Source organism: Trichogramma pretiosum, unplaced genomic scaffold, assembly GCF_000599845.2.
Source record: "Trichogramma pretiosum strain Unisexual culture from Peru unplaced genomic scaffold, Tpre_2.0 scaffold73, whole genome shotgun sequence".
Lineage (NCBI taxonomy): Eukaryota > Metazoa > Arthropoda > Insecta > Hymenoptera > Trichogrammatidae > Trichogramma > Trichogramma pretiosum.
Window position 1 is genome coordinate 703,307 of NW_019641624.1, and position 23,742 is coordinate 727,048.

At 38.2% G+C, this 23,742-nt stretch overlaps 1 protein-coding gene across 1 annotated transcript in view; it reads left to right on the forward strand.

The window, feature by feature from the left end:
* LOC106659210 overlaps positions 1-23,742 on the forward strand; it is a 59,375-nt gene that overhangs the window by 30,378 nt on the left and 5,255 nt on the right. The window contains exons 4-5 of the mRNA XM_023459022.1: positions 4,904-5,022; positions 23,226-23,319. Coding sequence (XP_023314790.1) covers positions 4,904-5,022; positions 23,226-23,319 — 213 coding nt within the window. The remainder of the gene's footprint in view (positions 1-4,903; positions 5,023-23,225; positions 23,320-23,742) is intronic.

The window sequence follows — 23,742 nt, forward strand, 5'->3', positions numbered from 1 at the left end:
AAAATCCGCGCACGTAGACGAAAAAGTTGGCGGCGATTATTTAACGGTATATATACATGACTGCTATGCGAAAAATATAAAAGGGAGAAAAAAACAGCGTAAGAGGTATAAAGAGCTGTACATATACGTTCGTACGTACGATCGTATTACTTAACGTAATATACATGTACCGTAATGCGCGCGTTACGTACGTTGAAATTCGCAGCCACCGCCGCTGAAGCTTAATCGCGTCTCGTATAATATATTTGCATGCGAAGAGGTCATTTTCGCGCTTATACGCGTACGTCGATGGCGTCCCGGCGTCGTGTCAAGTTCTCGCTGAAGTGTATTACGTATATATGTATATACGTGTAACAACGCAGCGACGCAGCGACAGCGTCGGGTTGACGATCTCGCGTAAACACACCCGCGCACGCATATATATATATATGTTCGACGCCTCGCTCGAGTATAACACGCGCGTATACAAGCGCGCTTACGTAAATGGGCTTTAATCGTGTGTATATAAATTGTAATTTTACGTTCGCGCATTATTCCGCGTGTATGCGATAGTAATAATAATAATAATAATAATAATAATAATAATAATAATAATGATAATAACGGTGATAAAGGTTAGACAGACGTGTGCTTGCGAGACGAGAGAAAAAAAAGCTGCAGCGATTGAACGACTGAAGCTCGACTGGCAATTTATCCAATGCTGTAGCAAACGACGAATTCGATGCTTATATATAATGTAATACATGACACAAGCGTGACACTGCAGAAGTCGTAGCGTATAATAAAAATTAGCTATACTAAATTAATGTACCATAGATGGTTTTTATCTTTCGTGAAGTACGCGTCTGAATAAGTGTCAAAAATTTATTTTATGATTCACCGCTTGTGCAAAATAAATAACAACGTATCCTTGTTATTGCGGTGCTCTTGAAAATCGTTTTTTATACTTAAACTTTGCTTTTTCTCTTTTGATTTCCAACAGTTTGGCTATCCGCCACCTAGCGGTAACTCATGAACTACTGTGAACCCGAAGAAAAAAAATTTAAAAAAAAAAAAAATATTCGGGAAGACTCGGCGGCTTTCGTATCTTTCATTGCTGTTTCGATCGAGTTGCGTAGTTAACGCGGCGAAAAATAAAATGCAATCTTTCCGCGACGATAGCCAAGACACGAGATATTTTAATTTTTGTCGTGCCTGATCGTGTTGTCGCGCACCACTACCGCGCGGCTAAACAAATGTTTTATATTACAAAATTTCAACCGTCGGAATAAAATATCATTATACCGGCGTAGAGATGGGAAATGAAAATTTATTTTCATATCTCTTTTTCCGTTTGACGTCACGATATATATGATCCACGCGCATACGCGTGCACGAGCGAGAGACGGATTTAATTTACTCTTTATTCTTTTGTAATATTACACACTAGATCGCGTTCGCCCCTGCGCGCGCGAGCTGGAATATTAAATAAGAGAAAGAGAGAAGAGTATGTGCAGAGCGCGGAGTGACGCGCGCTCAAATATATGCAAAACGTGTATGTGCCATCCCGCTACGGCAGCGGCTTTCATTTTTATAATTGGTTATTTTATACAATTTGTACGTACAAAGTCGCGCGCGATACGCCAGCACATATTGTACTTGCACACACACACAAACACGCACGCGTGGGGTCTCTGCGGTGCACGCGGATTTTCCTATACAGCTTCTCGTATACATTTCGGTGTAGCGTTGAAACGCGCGTCATCGTTTTGTCTCTTTTTTCCTTTTGTGCCGGCCGAACAGAACGCGACCCGAGTTATTCCCAAACGAATATGACGTAGTCGGATAATACGTATTATTTCGTCGGGCTGAGCTGCGACGTAATTTCAGCTCCGACCGATTGTTTTCATTTTCGTCGCGCGCGCGCGTCTCCTTTTCTGGAATTTTCATAAACGCGAGCGAGCTTTCGAAAAGAAAAAAAAGCTCCGGGGAGCTCTACGGCATCGACGAAGAATTAAAGGCAGCGGCAGCAAACAAGTATAGCCAGTTTGATTCCGCGCGAATTTCAAGAACCGATTCGATCGGCATAAAAATTGTATGCGCACAATCCACACGCACGCGTACCAGGATAAAGCCTGCGTTACTCTCTCGAAACCACGAGCGAGAGTGTGCGTGTGTATAACGAGCTCGAAATCGATTGACTATATATAGCTCTCAGTCACTCACTGGCTCGTGTCTCTCGTTTGGCAGTCGTTATTGCCGCACGGAACGCTGGCTATACATATCGTATACATTCACACACATACACACACTTATACGCCATAGTTAACCGGCGGAACAAACATCGGAGAGACCGAGCCAATGACACAAGGGCATATATACACGCGGCTATACAGTCGAGCTAGCTGCGCGCCATTCGGCTTATTTCCTTTTTCACTCGTTGTCGTCGCTCGCTCTCTGTTATATCGTTCTGCCAGCCACGCACTCGACGCAGTAGTAGTAGTATTAGTTGTCGTCGTCGCGCATTGAATTCACCTGTGTGCCGAGAGTTTCCGTTTTCCACCCCACCATCCCCCACGCCCCATTGTCTCTCGTTCTTTATATTTTCGCGCGCTTTTCCGCACCGTTCTATGCGCGCGAGCGGAGAAAATTAACCGCGCGCGATCTTGAAAGTAAAAAAAAAAAAAAAAAAAAAAAAAAAAAAAAAAAAAAAAAAAAAAAAAAAAAAAAAAAAAAAAAAAAAAAAAAAAAAAAAAAAAAAAAAAAAAAAAAAAAAAAAAAAAAAAAAAAAAAAAAAAAAAAAAAAAAAAAAAAAAAAAAAAAAAAAAAAAAAAAAAAAAAAAAAAAAAAAAAAAAAAAAAAAAAAAAAAAAAAAAAAAAAAAAAAAAAAAAAAAAAAAAAAAAAAAAAAAAAAAAAAAAAAAAAAAAAAAAAAAAAAAAAAAAAAAAAAAAAAAAAAAAAAAAAAAAAAAAAAATAAACAAAGCCTCGTGACCGACTTTGCTCGCCGCGCGTACAACGGGACCGGGAAAGGAACCGACGAAAGAAAATGAAATAAAAGCGCACCACCGCCGTCGCTTATTAACGCAGCGATGATAGTTTTTACAAAATTTAATCACGATCGTAGGTATATATACGCACGGAGAGCGCGCTTAAACGCGCGTAATCCTCCTAATCACGAGCGCGGTGTTAATTTTCACGAGCCGCGCGTTATTATAATTGCAGTGTGCCGCACAAGCGCGTACACATGCTCTTGTAAAATAAATAATATGCAGGTATACGCGCGAGCTCGTTACATACCGGGCGTGCGGGTACTCGCGCCGTGGATTAAAACGTTTCATTGAATATTATAATATGAAATAATGATATACGTATATCGTACGCATTTGATCTATATTATATGTAGACGCATTTTCCATTCGTTTGATATGCGTGAAATATTTTTCTTTCATATACGTAACATAGGAGAGAGAGATGATCAGAGATATGCGGCGCGTATGTGCGCACGGCCGGGATCGGTCGCGTTGCGCAGAGAACACACGGACGCACAGAAATAACGCACACACAAAAGAGCTCCTTTACTCTTTCATATTAAAATATTCGCTTTATTGAATATCTCCAGCTGACTGAGTTCACCCATTCTCTCTCTCTCTCTCTCTCTCTCTCTCTTTCGCGTTTATCGAGCAAATACAAAAGTCTGCGAGCTTGCGCGCGTATACGCGCGTGTGTGTGTGTGTGTGTGTGTGTGTGTGTGTGTGTGTGTGTGTGCGCGGCTCGTCTGTGTAACGTAATATTATATATCATATCGTCGATCGATAAGTTATATTATAGAGTACACGTAGCCCAGCCCCTACTGCGAGATTATACGCGTTTATTATAATGTACACATTACCTCGACGTTATGATACGAGTATTTATATTTATTCGGTTTACCAAAAGAATATTAAAAAAATACACTATGTGCTATTGACTTTTCGAACGTATCGATATCCAGGTTTTTTTAAATTTGAAAATTTTTGCCGTCTCGTTGGGTATACGAATCCGTGAAAAACGAGAGTAGCGTCTATTATTGCTTCGTGCGCTGCAAATGATCAGCGCGATGATTTGCCGCAACGAGTTTCCTAGTGAAATCTTACTTTTACAAATTTAATACGATATTTTATAGCGCAACTATAGATATTTTTTTGTTTAAAATTAACAACAAAAGTAAACTCAACGCTTCTCCACCTCTTTGAAAGCTACTGCATAGTGCGATAATCGTACATTAAAAGTGATAATTCTTTAAACCTGCTGAGATGTATAGAGAGTGATTTCGTAAAAATCGTACTCACACTCGTACTTACTTACGACACTCATGACTCACTACCGAAGCTGTGAATGAACCCAGAAGTATTTATGAAAAATTCAATAAATTATTTTTTAAAATTTAATAAAAAAAGAATGAAAAAGTAAGTTTAATGATTCATGTTTGTTCAAACGTTTGGATTTATATTATGAACGTAATGTAGCAACTATAATTATGCGATTAAAACATCCTCGTACTATTAGTTACATGGCCTAGATAAACGGGACGGTGCGATGCTCATTGTTTCGAATTTCACGCGTTTATAATATATGAATTATTTAACATTGAGCCGCAACAAATAATAATGGGGCGCGACATTCGACATCCCTCGCGACTCTTGTAAATAAATCCAGCCGCATTCGGTACCCTAAATATATGTACGCGTACCGCTGCGAGCTGCGCGAATCGTATGCGGCGTTTATTTTCACGCGCCCGTTACGTAATATTTATACGATCGGCTTATTTGCGAAGATCGCGACGCCCGCAGGGCTGTTACTTTTCGTATAATGCATCGATATATATTCCTCTCGATACGCATACTTCATTTTCAATGTTTTTTTTCTCTCTGCCTCCTCCTGCAGGTGCTGTTATTTCCCGAGGAAGGCTGGGCGAGAAGCGCGAGCAGCTCCTATTGGACTCTGACGCCGTTCTGGTGGAGCCGCAGCCGGTGCAAAGTGGTCGAGGTCGCTGGAACGAGAAGGTTAGTAAATATATACGTTGAATATATGCGATCGACGAGGCGATTGACCCCCAGCTGGGAGATGAATCTTTATATGCATTATTATATAATATATATTCGTCGACACACACACGTGTGCATGTATCGAATCAAAATATCATTTTTAAAAGCTATAGCCGCTTTGAGTATATGCAATGGCTGATTACGTGCCTAGGGAGCGAAAAACTAAAAATCCTCATGAAGATGTGCTTTCTTGCGTTCGCTTCTTTTTCTTGCTCGTTAACCTGAAAAATGAGACCATTTTATTTTTTCTTCTTTCGAGCCTTCCGATTGGTATGAAAAAAAAAAGAATTTTTAACCAAAAATGTGAATAAAATATTTTTTATTGTTTGAAAACTTTTATTATCATTCAAGTTTTTTATCTTTCAAATTTGATAGATTTAGATAAGTTTGATCGGATTCATAGAATTGCAATTCAGGATTTTTTGAGCTATGAACGTAATTTTTCAGAATGCCATTCAGGTTTTCAAATGAAAAACAAGACTATACCCGCAACTGGCCGAATTTCGAGACTTTTTGTATTAAGTTCCACAACGAATGAATATTAATAGTCATATGTTTTTTTTGCATATAAATATCTAAACCTTTTAACGTGAGTTGTGAAATATTACAGTGTGAATAAGATTTTTTTTCCATCCTTCCGGCAAAAGTATTTACTTTCGCCGTACGCGTGGCATAGAAAAAGAAGAACTTTTGCCCACTTCTGCGCGTCCAACAGATGCAGTGGTTGCTGTGGCCAGCTCAGCCTAGCAACGTAATATTTATAATTTTTTCGCCCGCATTACTTAGCCTACAACTTTTCGAAGACACATCAATACGTAGAGGCGTTATACTAATTACGTGGTAAAAATTATGCAGAGTTCTGAAAAATCATTCGCGCATGATGGTATGTCTACGGACGAAAAAGAATGTTGTGTGTAACTTGTTACACACAAATCAAAATAAAAATAATGTTTTTTATATTAATGTTATTGATGCTCGCCCCCCCGACCAGCATCACTCGCTTCGCTCGTGATGCTAATGTCGGGGCGAGCATCAAAATTCGAAGCTTAATTACAGAGTCGTATTTTAAATTTTAGTATGACTCGCTTCGCTCACAATGCTAAAAGTAAAGGAAAATGATTCGCAGCACATGTAACTGATTTCATGTAAAAGTCAATAATAACCATAACCGCTTTGTTTTTTGCACAATCAGACGGCAAATCAAGACCTCGATGCGAAAGAAAAAACAAATGCAAGTCCTTCTGTGCATTGAGATCTTGAATTTATTTTTTCATTTTGAATTTATTTGGATAATTTTATGAAAACTTTTGCGCGGGGATGGAAAAAAATACTATTTCTTACACGGGTGAAAAATGAAACACCCTCATACACGTGATATGACGCCTCGGCTTCGCCTCGGCGCCATTATCACGTGCATGCGGAAGTTTCATTTCTCCCCCTTGTAAGAAAATCTACTATAAGGTATGCTATACATATTTAGAACTGAGAAACCAATATGAGGCTGGATTTATTCATCTTTCATACAATTTTTTAAAAATCGGTAAACTATCTCGATAAATTCGATGTTCGAAAGGGAAATTTTTTTACTACTCATTTTTATTTTGCAGACGATGAAAACTGGCTAAATAGTTTGCACTTAGACACAAGCCAAGAATGATCGCTACTATTCCGAAACATCTTATTGAATTATGTGTTGAAATGGCAAAAATTGTTGGAAAAATTATAAAAATTCAATATTTTCATGTTTCTTATGCAATAAAAGGAATGAAATGATGTTTAAATACTATTTGATAAAAAACAAGAGAATATGTTTTTAAATTTGATTCTTCAATTTATTCAACATAATAGCATTTTTATTACATAAGTCAATTCGCACACTGAGAAATATTTCAAAATAAATATTCTGAGTTCACTAAGTAAAAATGTAATTTTCATTATAATGAACCACAGTAAAATGTTCTGTAACATAGAAAGTTCCATAAATTTTTTAGTTATAGTTTTTATCACTTTCCTAAAGGTCCTTTCCGTCAAAATACCAATCCTTTTGATATATATCGTCTAAGATGGTCCCGTTCCACAGATCATCAATCACACTTTTTAACTTTAGCTCTGGAGTTTTTTCGTGGACTTGATTCTCGTTTTGATAGTCGTACCTTGCGTAATATTCATCGAGCTGATCGTTGCAATATTGTGGAAGGTTCAGGTCGACATACTTTCCCGTACCCACGAGCTCTAAATCGATCATTTCGCTCGCGTATTTTGATACTTCATGAAAATCATTCTCCTCGTGATTCAGTTGTATCTGCCACGTGGTATAAGGACTGAGAACCGGCTCGTTGTCGGCAATTTTACGGTAAATATCGTTGAAGGTAGCTGGGTTGTTACACCCCCCACTTCGATCGATCGAGTATTCGATGGTCTGATTGACACTATCGATCCTGTATATTCTATCGTCACATTTGTAATATGAGTAGCCCAAATGGATCAGAGTAACTCTGAAGGCTCGCAAGGATTCGTCTAATTTTCGTTCGATTGTCTTATTTGGCGATGCGAAGTTGATACCGATTCTATTGAATTTCACCGCGTTTTCCTTGAATCCGCGCTCTATATCAGCTCTCAGCAAGACTTTCTCCCCGTTCAATAGCTTCGCTATATCATCTTTGTGCTCGCTGTACTTCCATACGTAGAATGGCTTCAACGAACTTTTTCTACCACCGAAAATGTTACTTTTTACGTATTTATCCCAGTCGTTGGTCGTTGAATTAGTCAGCGTCAGATGATTCTGCAATTTTTCCAGTTCTTTCGCAACTTCGATTCCTATCTCACTGGTGCTGTTTGGCCTCAGAATCTCTGGTAATTTGTAGTAAGCGAAAAAAGCATGAGCAAACGGAAAGACGCGCTGCTTAATGACGTTGGTGGCTATTTTGTAATTATGCAGAACAACATTGTTCTGGATCGCTAGCATCAATTCACTGATCGGTTCGTTGAAAATGGCAAGCTCCGAATCTCTACTTTCAGTAGTGTGCATGTTGATGTTGGCGATGTACGCGCCGAGCTCGGCTCTGTAATGATACTCTTCTATGGTATCATATAATTTGATCATGACGTTTATACCATCTTCAACCAAATCGAAAATCTTCGCGAACTTTTCATGCGCTTCGAAACCTTTAGTCATTGCTTTGATTTCTTTCGAAACGTCTCTCAAGACGTTCTGGATCTGCCACTTGCTGACGATGAGAGCTGCCTCGGATTGGCCCTTCAGCTGTTTCTGCAGTTGATTGACATTGTCTTCGATGTTTTTGCAAACGGGAATTATGGTTTTGTAAATATTGCTCTCGTATTTCTTCAGCTTATTGAATTTGTCCTCGGCGCTTTTTATAAGATCGCCGACCGCGTTGATATTCTTAACTTGAGAGCTGATTTTGCCGTAAACCTCTACTGACGTTTCAGCAATGCTCAATGCAGTCGCAACGTGGCCGATAACTTTTGATATTTTCGGCTGAGTCTTTTTGAGATCTTTTCCGGCTTTTTCTACATTTCCCGAGAAAGTTTTAATTTGCGTTTGCAAGTTATTGATGGCATCTGGATCAAATGTTTTGCCTTTGTCCATTTCAAGCTTTAACTTCTTCTGCACCTCTTCGGCTTCATTTTTAAGGCTTTGGATATGGTGATCATCCTGATTCGGTAAGTCTTGGATCAGTTTTTGGGCACTATTCATTTGGAGTTGAAATAGATCTTTCTTTTTTTCCATATATCCTGACACATGATCAAGAGATTCTGAGAGCGCGCTGGGCAACTTGAGTAAATTATCTTCATTGACGCTGGAAGTATCGACAATCAAAGCCTCGGATACAGAAGCAACTCCGCCTATGACAGCACTCATTGCCGATCCGATTGGACCCAGGAAGTTTAAAAACATACTTGCCAATTTTATCCCGTTGAATATCCCGCTAACAATCAATGATGCCTTCAAGATTTCTTGTTTTTTGATCAATTCCCTTTTTTCTATTTGAGCAGCTTCCTGAAGCCAAACAGTTTCATCAATCAATAGCTCCACTGTTTTGTCAAATTCTCTCATAATATTGTCTATTTTCGGGGCAACGTAGTCTTTCACGTAACTCTGAGCTTTTTCAATTTTTCCATTCCATTCTTGAAGATAATTGTTTCTGTACCCTTTGATACTTTTCATATCTGTCAACTCTTTTAAGGCGGCAGCTTCAGACGTGATTGTTTTCCAAAATCCTTCCAAGTCGACCACCAAATAAGCCTCAACATTGTTTTCTAAATTGACGATTTTACTCACAACAGCAGTATACAGATATGCAAGGACAAATTTTTCATCTTTCTGGTTATCCTTGAGTTTTTTTGCATAATTTTTGATATGATTTAGAACGGAACGATAATTTGGTAATAGAGACATTTTGGAGTTCAGCTTCCAGAATTGATCTTCGAGTCCTTGGAATTCATCTATTAATCCTCTGGCGTCCGTCAAATTGTTAACGGCTTCGCTATTAGTTAAGAACTCAGAGAATTTTTCCAAAAGTAAACCTCGAGCGTTGTCTACCAGATTTTCTCTGAGAAAGCATTGGTAGCTATTAATGGATTGATAGAATGATCCGTTGCTCAAATTGGAAAAATTACACAATTGAATATTGTTTGTTATTACATGCGAAATACGTAGTCCAGAATGGTATTTCAAGTACGGTATTCCAATGATATTCACTATACCCGGTGAAAGGACTGCTATGGTGAGCTTTTTATCTTTAACTTTTTTAACGAATCTGACAATACCCCACAAATCTCCGATAGCTTCACATGGGACTACATTATGACGGCTGTTCAGAAAAATAAATCGACCTTTCGGATTTTTCACTTCAGTAGGCTCGAAGATTATCTCCCAATATGGAGCCACGATCACTAAATACACCTTTGTATCGTAATAGTCAAAGTCAACATCGAAAAATACTTTATGCAAAGCGAAGACTTCGATGAGCTTTGCGCCGATGCACTTAGATTTCATGCAATTAGATACGTCGCTGATACTGACGTACGAACCCTTCAATGTTAATTTTTTCAATTCGTTATTTTTTTGGCATTCGCAGCTCACTTTTTTGTGCCTTAACGTTGTATCCAATAAATTTTTGAGTACTTCTAATTTCGGTTCCTCTAACTGAGTCGTTTTGAACTTTTCAACTAGCTTTCGTCCGATACCTTCTTTTATCCCTAATGATTTTAGTAAATTCATGAAATGTACGGTAATGTCATTATTTTTTTCACCCTTGACTTTTTCAATTTGTTCGAGCAGTTTTGAAGTACTTTCTTTGTGTATTTCAATATTTGTCTGTATTTGAAAGTTGGATAGATATTTTCCATCAAAATCTATTAAAAATTCATACCATTGGGTCGATGAGTTTAAGTACTCAAGCACAGGATCCAAATGAACGAGAAGCCAAGATTTGATCTCTGGTACATCGGGTCCTTTGAGGAAAACCAAGTATTGTGCATAGTTGGCGGATAACTGGAAATTCACTCTGGACAAATCGACGATTACAGGTCCCAAATATTCGACGATTTTTTCAATCAATTGTTCAGGATTTGTTATATTTTCTTTCTCTAGTCGATTAATGAAGGTTGAGAAAAGTTCAGTTGCGTTCTTTAAGTACAAGTACGACTTTTCAAGGTCGTGCAGTTGTTTTTCGATCGATACGTAAAAGTCGATTAAACTTTGAACGTTATGATTGACTTCTTCAACCAATTTATCCAGCAGTAGGTTACTTAGACTTTCGCAAAAACTTGTATCGTTTTGCACGTTGCACGTTGAGTAGAAGAAATCTTCGATACCGTGATTTTCAAAGTGAATCGATTCGTAGATCATACGTTCCACATTTTCCGTTGTAAGATGACTCCTTAACGAGATACCTCTTGGATTCTTGATAAATCCCAATTTATTCCAATCGTCGTTTCCTTCGTAATGAACGTGTAGCGCATCGATGATCGAGGCAGTTTCGCTTGATCCCTTGGGCGACTTGGCCAGGTTTTTCAAACGATCTTTGACTTCTTTAATTTGCTGCAAGTTCTGCACTTGCGTCACGATGAGGCCTATACTGTCCACATATTTTTCCACGTCCTTGATGAATTCTGCCGCTTTTTGTAAGACAGCATCGATCTGCTTATCAAACGAAGGAAAATCAACTAAAAGGAGCAGCTTTACTGCACTTACCAAGTTGATGATTTTCTTCTTGAAATAAACTCTTGGAATGTGTTGCGTTATTTTAACTTCCTTGTCCACAATAAAAAAGTCCATAAATTCGGTTTTCGTTCGAGTATTCAACGTCAATTGCGGCAGCATGTTTGAATTGCTGGTCAAGTTGACGAATTCGGAGGAGTGATTGAAAAAGTCCTGCTTCGCTCTGGAAGTTCCGATGAGTAAAACCAGGTCCTGATGTAAATCAACATTTTTCTCGAAATCGTTTAATTCCTCTTGACCCGTATTGAATTTATCCAATATTTCTTCGGCCAGTAATTTTTTGTCTGATGTACTCTCCGTTTTCGAATTTATCTGTTGGTGACTGAATGAATTTAGCAGTAGGATCGAAAAAATTAGCACAAGACGCATTTTAATATTCTTGAAATACGTTGCAAAAATTAGAAAATTTTTTTCCGCGGAGCGTTACTTGCCCGAAATCAACCGAGTCTAGTATCAGACAAAATGTAGCTCAAAAATTTAGACTTCAATGTTTTAAAGGCTATCTTTAGGAGGAAAAAGTGAGCTTGCACGATTTTTCGTTCACGAAGCAATGAAGTAGGATACTTTTCGATACACATATACTGTGCACACATTGCTTTACTCCAGCGAAATCGTGATAATTTGAATAAAATTTATTGCGACGTAACTTGTAACACGTTTTTTTTGTACAGTTTTCGTCATCGTTATCAGGTTTGTAACAGCAAGAAATATTTTCAAAGATTCTAATATTTTAAAATATTGCATGTATTGACTTGGAATTATTATACAATTTTTCAATCGTTATATTTAATCCGATTGAAAGTTAATAACATTATTCTAAACCTGATAAAATCTGTCTCATAAACTCCCCAACAAAATTATCGCATTAAAAATTGAAATTTTTGCAGTTTTTAAACTGATCAGCGTCAAATTTGAACGTTTTGAGTATTTTTCTATTTCCTGGAAAATTATCTCCAGTTTAAAGCAATGAACATATACACAGGCAAACTAGTCTAGGCGCTGAGGGGGTTTCGTATGCATTGGAAGATGCCACAAATAACGAAGTGTATTTCTACGTATTTTGACCCGCTGAATATAAATTATCAACTCTTACCTCGCTCAGATGGTCGAGTAATTTATTATAAAAAAATTAATTTTTTCTACGGCAATAACTCTTAAACTATTGAATTTTTACGAAAAAAATTTTTTTTTCATTTTATTGTACACAAAAAGACAAAAATTTCCTTTTTTTATTCGTCTTGATACGACCAATAGAACCGGAGATATTGTTAAAATAGTGAAAAATGACAATATTTCATAAGAATTCAATGCGTAAAGCTCGGACGTCCATACATCATTTATTTACCAAAATTTTTCACTAATAATCTTTATTGGTCAATTATATACTTTATATCCTTATATATATTAGAATTATTTTCAAACAAAAAAAAAACGATTTTATCGAAAAAAGACATAATATAAAAATTGAAAAACCGAAAATGAATATTTTTTTTACGGGTTATTATATACTCAGCCATTTTTTTGAAAAAACGAATATTATTTTCGGTTTTTCAATTTTGTATACTTTCGTTTTTTCTATAAAATCGTTTTTTCTTGCATGAGTATTATTCTACAGTATATCATAATAAATATCGTTGGATTTGTAAAAAAAAATCCTAAATTTTGCCTCTGTCATACAATTGTATAGATTTTTTCTGTTTATTTTCCGCGCGCTCGAAAATGAGCTTTGGGAAATTTACGAAAAAAAAAACCGAAAAGTGCATTTTTTATTATAAAATTGTATTCCTAGGTCAAAACTGACTACGGAATTCGATTCTACACACAAAATTACTTAAGAAAACGTCTTGTCAATATAGATTTTACCCTCAGAGAAAAGTTAGCAATGCCTGATGAGGCCGCGTATTAGGCGTCTAACGTTAACTTATTTTATATTTTAAATTGTATATATTTTTTTAATTAATTAAATAAATGTGAACTGTGACGATCTGAGTGATAAGTGTGAAATTGTGCTTTAAATTATGACTGCATAATTTTTTGGTTATCGACTCGGCGTTGAGGTTTTCTTTCGAAAACGGCCCTCTACAGCTGATTCTAATTTTTATTCTAAAGTTAGCAATCTACTTTTAAAAGCGATTTTACTAAATTTTAGAACCAAGCTTTTAAACTTCAAACGCCTATGAACACCAGTTCCTGTCACTTTTTGGATTTCTCGAGCACGACTTTTTTCACCTAAAACCTTGAACCTTGTCATTTTCTGTTCTGTTGCATTCAGAGTCTGCGCATACGAGGCCGTCTCAGATGATGCTCTTACAACGAACTTTCTAATATGCAACGATGATAGAAACCAATTGTCGACAGACACGTCTTACGATCCGGACCGTGACGTCGTAGCTTTGCTTCCATCTCAGATTCGATAAAACTTGCTTATTCATAGTTTAGTAATTAGTCTGTACAAATCAGTGCGCAGTGTAGCAGTTAACTTTGAAGTATTGGTGCAGTGTAGATCGACCTCGTGGTGTTCAATGTTAGCTTCAAAAATCATCATTACAATAGTTAATTGATAAAAAGTTATCTTTAAATATGTCATCAGATTGTGAAGATTGCAAATATATGCACGTATGGAAATTAATTACTAGAAAGTCTATATTAATTTTAGAACTAAAAGATTTTTATTACTGTTTTAAAATCCAATGGAATTATGGTTTGAATCGATTTCCTCACGAGAACGATCTAAACATCGAAGCACATAATTTTTTAGTACAAGTAGAAGATTTCAAGAGCAGAAATAATAAAATTCGTGAAAGGACCATTAAACGTTACGGATGTTTCTTGAAGAATTCGCAGCAAGAATCCAGCAGTGAGTATAACTACATGCGTTTTTATAAAGCCTGCGCGGCCGGTGACGTAGAACGAGTCGACCGATTTATCCGAGGAGTCGATCTCAAAACGTGGAAATGCTCGCCGTTGTTGTATATCGCCGCCCGATTCAGACACAGAGACATCGTAAAAATGTTGTTGGAGCGCGGCGCCGATCCGAATCAGCCGGATCACGAGCTGTCGACTCCTCTGCACGCGCTGGCTCGACTGTGCCTCTGCGAGTGCGGCACCGAGTACCATCTCTGCGACTACAGAAAACCAGTCCGCGAGATCGTAAATATGCTAGTCGAGCAACGAGCTGATATCGAAGCACGCGATAAGTACGGAGATTCTCCTTTGAGCTTGGCCGTGAAACGTTTCGACGTCGAACTCGTAGAGGCACTGTTGGAATGCGGCGCGAGTCTCGATGGTTTGAACGAGCGCGACATGTTCGATTGGAATTTTTCACCGATCGAATTAAAAAACTATCCTTTGAGTTTGAATATTATTGAGGTGATGCGATTGTTGCGGTCGGTCGGCTACGAAACGAGCTTACGCACTAGACTCAGGATGCTCAAATTGTGGAAGAAATTACGAGGAGACGATGATGACTTTCATTCAATTCCCGACAATCCAGAATGGAAAAAAGATTGCTTGATATATAGGGAAATCCTGTATCAGATTTACATTCATCAAAGATTTGGCTTTTTTATGAGACGAGAAGAAGTAGATAATTTATTGGAGAAAAGAGATAGCTTCATATTAAGTATGCCATGTCAAATTGTAGATTTTCAACCCGTTCCAGAGATGATCAATAGTTGGGAGCTTCAAGTGGCAAAGTTAAATGATATTAAGATAAACGACGAAATTTCGCTTTACGAAATTTGCCAAATGAGTTACGACGAGGGTTACTCAATTTTGAATAGCATGAAAAATTTGTGCGTACCATTACTGGATGGCTTGGAGCATGGTCATGTGAATCTCATAGTAAAAAGACATTTGGCAAACATTTTCATTAAGAAACAATTGAATTTAATCGCAGCAGATCTCTTTATGACGGATTATTGCCAATTGAATTTGCCGTACCTCGCCTGCCTAGAAATTGCCGAAAAAATGAGTGATGAGGATCTATTTCGTCTGTGCGAGAAAGCAGACGAACAGAATCTTGGACTTCCAGAAACAAGCTGCAATGCACATAAAGAGAACGTTTTGCGTGGTTTCTGCTTCTTTTGCCGAACGAAACGCAACAAGCATCCCTTGATTGCATTTTTAGTGATGATTTTTGTACATTTGATGTGTCATTTCTTAAGTTTGATTACTTGGTGTGTATTAGTAGTAGTAGTAGTATTTGTATATTTGGCCTTTCTATTTTTGTGTGTTTGTTTGGGTATACCAGTGTGTTATGCAGTGGGAACCATGTTGAGTTTCAGTTGGTGTATTTTGTTGAGTTTCAGTCGGTATATTTTTTCTGTATTTAAATTATTACTTTTTAATGATGAACATAATTAAATAAAAAATGTCAAAAAATCAATCCTTAGTTGGAGTAACACCCACGGAAAAGGTTTATGTCACGTATTTTTGTTTTTACCTTTTTTTGACCTATTTATTTTCACCTATTGATTTTGACTTATTTATTTAACTTTGACCTCGGCAATACAAAAAAAAAAAAACGATCCTACACGTATGTACAAAAACTTCTCTTACTTTTTTTCAAACGCGTGTCATTACAAATTTTTCTTTTTTCTTAATTAGAGAAACGTCGAGATGAAAAAGAAGGAGCTCAAAGGGCCTTTTAGCGCGAATCATTAATGCGCGTCGTATATATAGGGCACACACAAACGAGCAGTCACGTGTGTACATACATGTGCGTGTGCGTATCTTCGAACTTACCTATTTCACAACGAGAAAGGCTGGCTCTCGCGGTGTTTTATATCATATTTTTTTTTTTTTTTTTTTAATTTCAAAATTGGAACTCAAGTTATAAAGGGATTTTGGAGTGAAGTTAATTGCCAAGTAAAAATTTCGAATGGAGCTTCTAACTTTATAAGCTATCCACAGCACACGCAAAAGAAAGAGAAAAGTGTTTTGATAAAATCATTATAATATATTAAAACCCAAAAACATAATTGAACCCATTCAAAGCAATTATGCATAATCTATGACTTTTTATGCGTATAATGTGCTTGGTTCCCCATTTTTTTTGTACTTTTAACTAGAAGAAAATACGGGAAGAGAGAACCATTAATAAGATAAATAAATAAAAAAAAGATGCTGCTACCAAGTCTGCGTAATAAATCTGAAAAAAAAGAGAGAAAGAGAGAGGGGAAAAAATAGGGAAACTCGGCTGCTGCGACGCACGTAGAACTGTACATATTCTTGATTGCCAACACATGCCGCACACATAATAATGAATCGCTTGCTTCCCTACAAACATGCACACACATACAGAGCCACAGACGTTCGTATCGCATTAGCATGCATGCGCATCCGTGACTCTCGATTTTCCAATTTGCATAAAAATGTAAATATATGTAATAGAAACGGATAAGAACGCGGAAGCGGTGATATTTTCTTGCGCTCGCGACCGAGCGAGGCAGGTAATGATAAAACAACGCCGTACGCATAAAAGTGCGCGTGTGTATATGTGTTTGTATATGAGCTTTAAGAGAGCAGCGGATCCCGTCGGAATACACGACGAGCGACGAGAGGGGCAGAGCAGTCGGCATATGTCGCGCGCAACGCGAGACAACAGCAGCAGCAGCAGCTAATTGTTGCGAGAAAGCTCTGTATCGGCAACGGCACACTTGCGCGTCATATATACCTGTATACGCATCGCGGGTCGGTGGATTAATTTTATGGCTCTTTTCTCACCGGCTTCGGTCAACGTTATAATGCGCTACTACTACTACTACTCGCATCCTCGACGTGTAGACACACGCACGAACGTACACACGCACGAGGGACGCACGCACACGAAGGTTTTGGTTTAAAATTTTAATGAAAAGGAAGTTCTCGTAAAAGCTACTTTATAAGTACGTATTACACCTTTGGCAACGTGCGTGTACATAGATATTAAGCTCGTGCTCGTACACGTGTACGCGCGAGTCGAGCTTTTGCATCGAATTAAGCAGCACGCGTTGCTCGAGCTTTGCTCGGGTGCACTCGTGCGCCGTGCTATTTTCCAGGACGCGATTCGCTACACGAAGAGAAGAAAAAAAAATGAGTAAGAGGAGGAGAATCGAGACGTATGCTCTACCGTTGAGAGTTGAAAAATTTCGCGGTTACGGACCGATGCTTAATTCTCGGCGTATTTCGCTTATTATTTGCTGCTATCGTAATCAGCTCGAATGATTCAAAGTTTTAGCACTCGTTCATCCATATAGAAGTTAAGCTGATCAGATCCTCTATTTTTGAGAATAATAGGCCAAAATGATCTTGCTGCTGTCCTGAGCCAGAATAGCCACTGCGGGTATAAAAATGGCATACATGTTTCGAAGTGAAAGATACTGTTATTTTAGATTGTAAACTGATTAACGTTGTGGCAAGTTTAAGTCATATCTTTTTAGCTTCCTAATAAAAAGAGAGTGTATAACCATGAACATCTGACTATTAGGCGGACGTGATGACTTGACACTTTTTTGACTTAGTGCAGTGTACTAGGTCTTTGGAAAAATGCCAGAGTTAGAAAAATCATTTCTTCCAGTTCACTCGGAAAGAAAAGAGCCTCAAATTCGAAAGTGAATGAGAGAAAGTCTGAAAACTATTATTTTAGATCGTGCCGGCATGACCGACACTCGTGCCCAAAAACGCCTTTTAAGCACTTGTTGCATAAACAACCATATCGTAATGTAGTTCGCAAGTACTATAGTGTGCATTCTGAAATGAAATATGCGCGTTATGTTGCATCAAATTAAATTCTTCGCAAAGTAAGATGGTGAGAATCGAGGCTGCGTCAGTGGACTCGACGCTCACTGCCGAATCTTGTAACTAACTGAAAAGTATTTATGAAAAATTAAATCAATAATTTTTTTAAATCTATAACGAAAAAGAATATCTAAGAGATGTGAAAAAGTAATTTTTTTTAGTTTATTCATTTATTAGAATTGCACGAAGAATATACACAATTGAATGAAAACAGACATAAAAAAATATTGAAAATATGCTTATTAACAAATATCCTATACATCATCATATTATTAACTCCTTGTACATCGTTTATTTTCACCATTCAATTTGCAGCCTTTTTGGAGCTTTTCGAGCTCTGACGGGTCTTTCATTATTACATTTTTTTACATTTGTTATCACATTTATTTTAACGTCCTTATCGGTTTGGTCTTCGGCCGCCAAGCAAATGTTATACAAATCTCTGTTCGGCAGCTTCTCGACGATCATGTCGCAGCAGAGAATCGGCAGTCGATAGTGTATTAGCTCCATGAAAGGATCCAGTGCCCAGCGCCGGAAAAATTTTCTCGACGTCATCTCGCACGCGTGCCTAAAACAAGCCTTATCACCTGTTCTCGCTAACGAGTAGCAGTCTTCGTACGTCAGTCGTTTCGCCGCGTCTCGGGGTCGCGAATGGATTAGATCGTAGAGCGACAAGTCCGATTTTATAATTTTCTCTCTCGCTTCGTTCGCGAGCTTCTCGTCCTCGTACCAAAGCTCGTCAAAATCCTCCAGCACCTCGAACAATTTGTACTTGTTGAATAATTTCATAATTATCATGGCGTCGCTTCGGTCTAGCTCGTATCCCCTTTTCTCTAGGCTCTCGATGATGACTAGAAGGCCACATGGTAATCCATACCAAATCTTTGGGCCACGTCGAAGCCTCGGCTCGAAGCGCTCGTCGAACTCATCCGAAGTGGGAAGTACGAAGGTCGACAGATCGGCGCCACAACTCAGCAAACTCTCGACTACGTACGGCAATCCACGCGCCACCGCCCATTGAAGGGGTGTCCTGCCCAACTTGTCGCGGGCGTCGATCAGCACTCGCTGATCGAGCTCGTCGTTGATTTTCAAGAAGAATTCCGCAAAGCAGTTACAACGTTGGCAAATAATATGCAGAGGAGTTATTCCCTCGTCGTTGGCCACGTTCGGATCGGCTCCCGTTTTCAGCAGCACCTCCAACGTCTTCTGATCCGCGGCCAAGTGAAGCGCCGTATTACCCAACTTGTCACGGGCGTTGATCTGCACCGACCGATTCAATTCGCTATTGATTCGAAGGAATCGCTCTAACATCTCACCATCGAAGTCTTGTTGGGCCAGGATATGCAGAGGTGTCGAGCCTTCGTTATTGGCTGAATTTGGATTGGCGCCTGCTCTCAGCAGCATCTCCATTACATCACTGATCAATACTGCATATTTTAAGGCAATGTGTAGTGCCGAATCACCCGTTTCCGCCCAGATACAATTGGGATCCTGTCCTTGCTCGAGAAATCCTCGAACGGCTTCGTCGCAGCTAAACTGGCAGGCCGCATGAAAGTGCGTGTAGCCTGACTCGTCGGTGTAATTTACATCAAACCTATTGTATATTTCAAAAAGGTGAGCGAACAGTATAATCCAGGGACGGGATTTAATCTCGCAGTTTTTAACCGCGTGATGTATCAGTGTGGCGCGACGTGGCGATATAATTCCATTCTGGTCAACTGCAGGCTCGTCTTTGTAGCCTTCTATAGCGGCCCATTCAATAAAGCCATTGCCTGGATGATAACCAAACACTTCGTGCTCGTAAGTTATGGAGTCCCACAGAAGACGCTGAATATCTTCGGGATGCAAAAAGAGATTAATCGCGGGAATCGTAATATCGGAATCATCGAGTACATGGAGTTGAACGAGAAAATTACATCGTTCTTCTTCGATATTCCAATTAACCTTGTCTCGTAAGCACTTAAATTTTTTCAGTATTCGTTGGTCCTTCGGCGTAGACATCGTTTTTTGCGTTTACCCACACAAATAAAGATATTTTTCACTTTTAAATCACTTATTGCAATCGCTGCCGCGTCGTAATATGTACTGACACGCGACGATACTTTTTCTCTATGACACGAGGAAAAAAAAATGTGGTTAGACCGCACGAACACGAGGTCGCAATTGACAGTGGCAGAGTCGGCACCAACTAACGCACACCACACCACGAGAGAAAAAAAACGTGGTCGTTGTACTTGCGAAGGCTACTTTCACCAAAAAAACTTGGATCGACTGCGTCTGCGCGCGAGCTGCGATGCAAGCGTCGCAGTGCGCAGCATGTACCGTCTCGAAATTTGAATCGAAAATTTCTTTTTGAGAATCCGATAATTTATGCTATATTTTGAAGTACACGATTCTTACCGATTCTACAGTTTTTATAATGGAGTATCGAGTTTTTGAGACCATCGCACAGTGGTCGGAATAGTATTAAAAATAGTATTAAAATTGTTTAAATCAATTTTTTTATAAAAATTGCTTAATTTGATTTTGTCAAAACATTTCATTCACTTTCTCGATGAGAAAAACTGACGATAATCATCGATCCAATGAGGAATGTTCATCAATTTAGTTAAATTTCATTAACTTATGTTAATAATATTTTATAAAAAATTAAAATTTATTTTTTTCATATCCAAGAACTTCTTGTAACACTTATTTTGACATCTATTCATCACAATGGCACGCAAAACCCATTCTAAAGATAATTATTATTGAATATAATCGGAGTGATCTATTTCAGCGACTAATTTTCGTAAAAACAAATTTTAAATAAAATCATCATTCTTACGCTCCTATCATTGTTCGTACAGTAGGGGAGACCGGGGTGTGTTGGCACTACTTTTAAACAACGGTTGTTTTTTAATCGATATTAAGTTTTTATCTATAAATTTTTTTCACGGATAAATAGAGCTTGTACAGACCTAACTGTATGTATGTACTTTTATCTCAATCAAAAAATATTTCTTCCCTGTTTAGGCATTTTTATGTAGTGAAGACACAAGTGTCAATTTGCCCCTGCGGGGGGTAAGTTGGCAAAGCTTTGGGGCAAGTTAGCACAATAAAAATAGCGTTTTATTTGGAGTTCATTTTACTCTGAATTATTTTTTATTTAACATTTAATGAATTTAACGTCATGACCAATAAATTTGAAGCAACTAAATTCGATATTGCTAATTTCCGATGTTTTACTCTAACTGCGATAACTCATGCAGGCATAAACCAATCGATCTGAAAATTTTACATAGCATTGTTTGGGGGCTGATGGAGTGCTGTATACTTTTTTAGCAACATCCGTGTATCCTAATATATAATAGAGGCACGCGAATTACGAAAACCTGTGTTCATATATACCTATACTAGTGTACGTGTAGTATCAGACATAAAACGCTAAACATACTCCCTATTTTTGTGTGCTACTGCCGATTATCCCAATAATAATTTGGACGACTCCACAAAAAAACTCATTGAAATATAGTTTTATTGCGATACTCATTGAAGCTACTATTATTAATATCATAAGGCTGAAACAAATATTACACTGATGTCATATGTAATTTTGTTATATAAAATTCAGTCCCTCAGCATTTACAACTGTAGAAGCTCGAAACTGCACATATTTTAGCTTTTTAATATCGTATACTTTTTATCGCACGAAGTATGTCTTCTTTTGTCGCACTAGTTCTGTTTGTTTTTCTAATATAATTGCGGACCATTTTGAAAAAAAAAATTTTTCGACAAAAAATATGTGCCAATGTCCCCCAGAATTTTAGTGTCAATATGCCCTGATCACTCCGACATTATAAAAAAACACTTAATAACAAAGGGCATTATTCGAACACTAATTCAACACTTCGGTACATTACTCATGAGGTATCTTAATATAATAGAAACAAAATTATCACGATTACTTTATTCGATGGAAAAATAATCGAAGTTTTCGTAGAATTTAATATTCTCCTCGGGCTGTGGAAATATTTCGATCACACCTGCTTCGGTGCTCAACACTGATTCGAAACTGATTTTCTGTACAAACTTCCATCATAATAGAGTGTTTCAATTAATGATAGCGCCATCTCTTTTCAAGTAGCTGATAAGGAGAAATATGCGGTGTGCCAACTTACCTCGTATGCCAACACACCCCGGTCTCCCCTACGGATGGTTATAGCTAAATAAAAAAGGGAAACAGTTTTGGATTCCTCATGGTTTTCCGAATCTAAAACTATGTCTAGATTTTCGATTGGTGCCTCATACGCTTGACACTGAGATTTAATGCATTTTTAATACTATTCCTACCACTGTGATCGTCGACGATGCATCGTCGGCTCATTCCATCCTCGTCAATCTGAAAAAATTCTCGTTTATTTACGTAAATTTTTGTGTATTATTAAATATAACGATATTTTACCCAAAAATACGTAAAAATTATGAATTGCGCATCGATTCGATTTATTAACGTCAAGCAGAGCTGCGAGTGTCGCCTTTGACACCGAGACAGTTAATCATTGAAAGAGTTTCGCTGCGTTTATTCAGTGTCGATTGTTTCGTTTCATCCGGCGTAAAAGCTCTTTCTTTTCCTTCCATTTTCTCTCTCTCTCTCTCTCTCTCTCTCTCTCTCCCTTTCTCGCTTTGGTGATGTATACACGGAGAGTTGTTACTCTTTAAATCAATGCGATGCACGGCGACGATTGCCGCGCGCTGTTGAATAGGCACACGCACACACACAGAGGCGCTTTATCGATGACGGCGCATTCATAGTCCATAAGTACTCGAAACTACACTATGGCACTCGAGCGAGCGAAAGTAGAGAGAGAGAGAGACAAGCTTTCAAGTCCGTTTACTCTCTTGGCATTGTGTAGTATAATTTTGAGCGTCAAGCTCTTTGTACACGTTCTATATGCATTTAGTACAGAAGCCCAAGTGTGTGTGTGGGAGAATAAATACTCTCGAAAAGCCTTAGTCGTAGCTTATGTATAAGACGTAATTGTTTCAGTTCTTTTATTTTACGAAACAAGAAAAATAATAATCACAATCGAACTGACTCGTAATCAATGTTTTTTTTACTAAACTTCTCTCTTTCGCTTCCGATTGTTCGCAGATACAGTACACAAGCGAAAATGGTCGACACGGGCACGGGCACTCTCTACATAATTGGCTCTTTCAAGAGGCAGACCATCGATGCCGATTTCAAGGTATGTATTTTAAATCAACAGCTAACAAATGCACAAATACACACTCATGCACATATATAGAGATCAGTAACTACACCATTAAAACCACTCGACCAGTTTGCCTTTTCAATTTTTTTCCTTTCGACCATAGCCGATCCCGCACTTACGCAGAGACGGGATACGTTAAATCCTCTCGCTCGCGACTTGGACGCGCGTCGATCGTTCCGGCCAGGGGGTGCACCCGATCGTCGCTTCGCAAATTTCTATACGCGGATACACGACAATGCTGCGCGCGTAATCATAACTCCATAAAGAAGGAGAAGCCTATAATATAAGGTGTACTCTCATGCCGATCGCGAGTATAGGGAGGGCTTACAATTTTTGAAAGAGCTCGCTCGCGACGTTATCGCTGCCGAACGAAGGAGATATTACACACCCAGCTCT